At 30.8% G+C, this 4,593-nt stretch overlaps 1 protein-coding gene across 1 annotated transcript; it reads right to left on the bottom strand.

Moving 5' to 3' along the window:
- Positions 1 to 1,588: 1,588 nt before the first annotated feature.
- Positions 1,589 to 2,020, bottom strand: GGTG_01728 (hypothetical protein; the record flags this gene model as incomplete). The annotated part of the gene is made up of 2 exons (XM_009219498.1): positions 1,589 to 1,770; positions 1,924 to 2,020. Coding segments are annotated over 2 exons (279 nt in total), but the record flags the coding sequence as incomplete, so codon positions are not given.
- Positions 2,021 to 4,593: the final 2,573 nt, after the last annotated feature.

The raw sequence follows: 4,593 nt of genomic DNA, 5'->3' as shown, positions 1-4,593 counted from the left end.
AACGTTCCTTTTGGCTTATAAGCTAAAAGCGTTTTGGTTTTTTTTGGAATAGCGATTTCGTAATTGTTTTTTTTGCTTAAAACGTTTGCTTTCCCGTTTTTCGATCCTTTTCGGTATAAAATTTGGAAATTGTAATTTTAAAAATACTGGTTCCAACGGATTTAACGCTTATTAAGGTTTTGGTTTGTAATAAAATGTGCTAAATTTTTGTGGTTGGTATATATTGTAACTTGATAATTTGCTTTATATAAATAAACCTTTTATTTTTCCAAAGCTTTAATAATAACGAAAAGCTTTTTATTATAAATTTGGTAATTTAATTTAAATTTTTTAAATTTTTGCGAAAAAAAAAGCGCAAAGGTGCAGCTTTTTTTTTTATTTCGTTAATTTAATTATTTTTTGTTACAAAGTAAACAGTATATACTGTTATAAAAAAGCCTTAAGCATAAATATTAAATGCTTAAAGCATCGGAAAAGCGGTCCCTTTGCTTGGAAGCGTATAACGCTTCCAAGCGTTAAAAAGGAAGCTTAATAAGCAAGGAGGACAAGGAGTTACGTGTATATAAAGGGCAAAAGCCCTTACGGAACCTTGCATTTTAAATCCTTTCTTTTTTAAAGCATATTAACCGAAATAGCCTTACACCGTGCTTATCCCTTTTACCTGCAACAATTATAAGCCCGGCAATTTTTAAACCCTTTAACGTAAAGTAAAAGGCTTAGCAGCACGGATTTATTCCCTTTTTATTACTTTTATCAAATCGTTTCCAAACGCGCTCCTTTAAGCGCGTTTATTTTCCTTTTCCTTTCCGCGATTTTTTTACGGAAAAATTTTTACGCTTTTAAAACTTCCTTCGACAAAATTTTTTTTGCCGAAGCAAATTCCGTTATTAATTCCGAACGTTGCCAAAAACCCTTATTAAATTCCATTTTTTTAACTTTTACGTTTTTACGCTTTTAAAGCTTTTAACCCTTTATTTTTTACCGCTTTATTTTTACGAATTTCCGGTTGCTACCAATTATGGGTAGTACAAATAACGATTTTTTCGTAACAGCGTTATTTAAAAATTAAAAATAATGGCTTACGTAATTTACGGCGTTTCGTTAAAACGCATTAATTTTAAGGATTTAAAACCAAATTAACTTTAATTTAAAGTTTTCGAACAACGTGCAAGCCAACCAAACCTTGGATTTTAACTTTTTTGCAGCAAAAGCCCGGGCTAAGCACGTTAAAAACCATAAATTTAAACGCTTGGTTTGGCAAACGATCCTTTCGACCAAAAAAAAGGAAATTCGTTTAAAAGCTTAGCAAAGCAAAAGCAAAGCTACGCGAGGATTTAATCCCGAGCTTTTCCAAGCCCTTTTAGTTTTTACCGAAGGTAATTTTAAAGCTAAGCACAAAAAAGCGCTTAAAGCAAAAAATACCGCAAATAAAACCGTTTCGAAAAAAATTATAACCTTTTTTAAATGGATTAATTTTTTCGTAAACTTTGTTGCGCTTACAAACGCGCAATTAAAAATTTAAACCAACAATTACGTTACTTTTTGTAGCATTATTATTTGTTTAAAAGCGCTTTACGCTTTTATTTTTATAATGGAAATTTAAATAATTTTTTAAAAGTACCGCAATACGTTTAAAAAGGCCGTTAGCACTATAAACGTTAATTAATAATTTCCAAAATTCCAAACAATTTTTACTTAAGCCAAAATTAAAAACGTTTTTAAAATACAAAGCTTTACGCTTATGTTTAACTTTTTTAAATATATAAAGCGCTTTAACCCTTTTTAAACAAAGCATTACCGTTAAAAAGTAATTACGGGCAATTTTACGGAAAAAATGGATATTTTAATTACCAAATTTTTAACGATCCTTTTTTAGCACCGCATTAATAATTCGGGCATTAAAAAAAAGCTTGCGTTTTTAACTTTCAAAAACGCATTTAAAAACAAAAACGAAAAAGCTAAAAGCATTTAACAAAATAACGCAACAATATATAAATGCTCGGCTTGCATTTAAAACCATTTTTAAAAGCCGAAAAATTGTTAAAAGTTCGTTTACGTGCTTACCGGCAATTCCAAACGTTTTTGCAATAAACCAAATAACGAAAAGTGCAAAAAAATTAAAAAAAATTTGGAAAAAACCGTTAAAAATTATTTAAAAAATCCTTTTTTTCCAAAAGCAAATTTAAAATTTTCGCTTAAAAAAAACAAACCGAAAGCGCGTTAAGCTCCGGTTTTTAAGCTTTAAAAAAAAAATGGAATTTAAACGCGGCTATGCTTAAAATGCTTTTATTTTAAAGCGTTTTTTTGGCTTTCGATATTATAAAAAACATTTATTTTAAAAGTACGCTATTCGATAATTGCAATTCGTTTTACATCGTTAACAATAAAAAGCGCTTTAATAAAAGGTTATTCCAATCGTTAAACGGTACCGAAACGGTTTAATGCGGCATTTAATACCTTCCGATTTTAAAACGTAGCATTTGTACGCTTTTTGGCTTTTTAAACGAAAGTAAAAATTTTAAACTTTACAACGTTGCTTTAATAAAAGGCTTTTATGTTAATATTATTTCGAAAGCCCGTTTAAACGCTAAAAGGGTGTAATTTTGGGGGAAAAACGCAATTTTGCGCATTAAAAAAATTATTAACGGGATAATGGTTAAATGCTTTTAGCGCAAAAATAACGTAATATTTTATAAATACAAACCCGTTGTTATTTATTTTGTATTAATTACGTTGCAATCCTTTTCCGGTAATACAATTTTAGCTTTTGCAATTAAAAAGTTTTTCCGCCGCAAGCGTATTACGCATACGTAGCGTCCAACTTCGGACTTTACGAAACCGCAAAAAAATACCGCCGATTTTTAGCATTTGCGCAATGGTTATTTAAAATTACAAGCGCTGGAAGCTTTTGTTTGGAACGCCCGAAACGTTAAAATTAAAGGACCCAAACGGATCGAATGCGAAGCATGCGCAATAATTTACGCTATAGCTATCGTTTCCAAGCGTTTTATAAAAAAAGCCATACGCCCTTTTTAAAAGGTTTGGTTTAATTTATTTAATTACTTTAAGTTAAAATTAAGGATAAATTGGGTTTTGCTATTAATAAACGAATATAACGGCAAAATTTGGAACTTTACATTCCCAAACAAAAAAAAACCAACGGTTATTAAAATTTTAAAAAAATGGAAAGCGTAAGTAAAAAAACAATACGAATTGTTTGTTGCTACTTTTAAATATAACCAAAAAAAGTTTATTATATTTGTAAAAGGGTTTTTAAAGTACAAAAAATAAATTTAAATTAAAAGCATCGTTATCGAAACTTTACCGTTATACATTTACAAGCTTAACGGGATAATTGAACGCACGGAATAAAACGTTATTACGAAAAAAATATGCATGCGTAAAAGCGCAAATTTTTTTAAACATTTATAGCCAAAAACGGTTTACGTTACCGTTTGGCTAAAAAATATAAATCTTTTACCGTTAAAAAGCATGCGCGCTTTTAACGATATCCTTTTAAATTGGTTTCGGGGGTGGTTTCGGCATTACGCTTTAAAGCTTTTTACGGGTTTAACAACCGATTTAAAACCGGATTAGGACGGCATTTACGCTTACGGGTGCAAAGTTTATCCTTTAAACGTAAAAAGGTTTTATAACGCGGATTTTAAGCATTTTAAAATTAACTTTTGTACCGGGGTTGGATATTTAATAAATTATTAAATTTTTAACATTTACCGGATTTGGGTTCCGTTAAAAAAAAAGTAATAATAACAAAAAACGTTAAATTTAATAAAAAAAGCTTTTTTAAAAGCAAGCAAAAAAAGGACCCAATTAACGTAGCTATTTACAATTTGCTGGTTAAATATAACGAAACGGAAAACCCGTTTACAACCCAAAAAGAAATTGTTAATGCGTTAGGGCTTTTTTAACCGGAAAAGCTTTAAACACTTACTTTTGTTACCAAGCATTAAAGTTAAAAATTGGGGGTAAAAAAGCCAGGTTTTATTATAATTACAAAAGCTAAAGCCGCAAAGGATTCGGTTAACGGGCCGAATCCAAACGCGCACAAATTTTTAATTCCAAATGTTTTAAAAAATGGCCATAAAGCAAAGCAAATGCGTAATACGGGCTTTCCACGTATAAGCAATTCGTATTACGGCTTTATACGGCCCGGAAAAAGCGATAGCTTTCCGCCGGTAAAGGGTAAAAGTAATAACAAGCCCAAAAAATAACCTTTAAAACCGTTAAAGTTAGCTTTACCTTATAAAGCAACAAACCGGTCCTTGCTTACTTTAAAACCGGATATGCCAATTGCAACTACAAGCGGCACCTTTGCGGCGCTTTTAATTGCAATACCAAAAGCGTTTAAAACTTTTAAAAATTTGTTTGAAATAAACCTAAACGAGCAAAAAGCGCCGCTTTCCTTTTTTTCCGGTTAAAAAGGGCAAAGGCCAATTTTGCAAAAGAACGGGCCCTTTGCTTTCGCTTAAAACCTTTTTTTCCAACGCGTTTTTACCGGATTTGCCAATAATTACGTTTAAAGCAATTTGCGCTGCAACGCGTACGGCCGCAAAAAGAAAAAAAAAAAAAAAA

This window comes from Gaeumannomyces tritici, assembly GCF_000145635.1.
Source record: "Gaeumannomyces tritici R3-111a-1 unplaced genomic scaffold supercont2.1, whole genome shotgun sequence".
In the NCBI taxonomy this organism is placed as follows: Eukaryota; Fungi; Ascomycota; class Sordariomycetes; order Magnaporthales; family Magnaporthaceae; genus Gaeumannomyces; species Gaeumannomyces tritici.
This window is presented reverse-complemented; position numbering and strand designations above follow the sequence as displayed.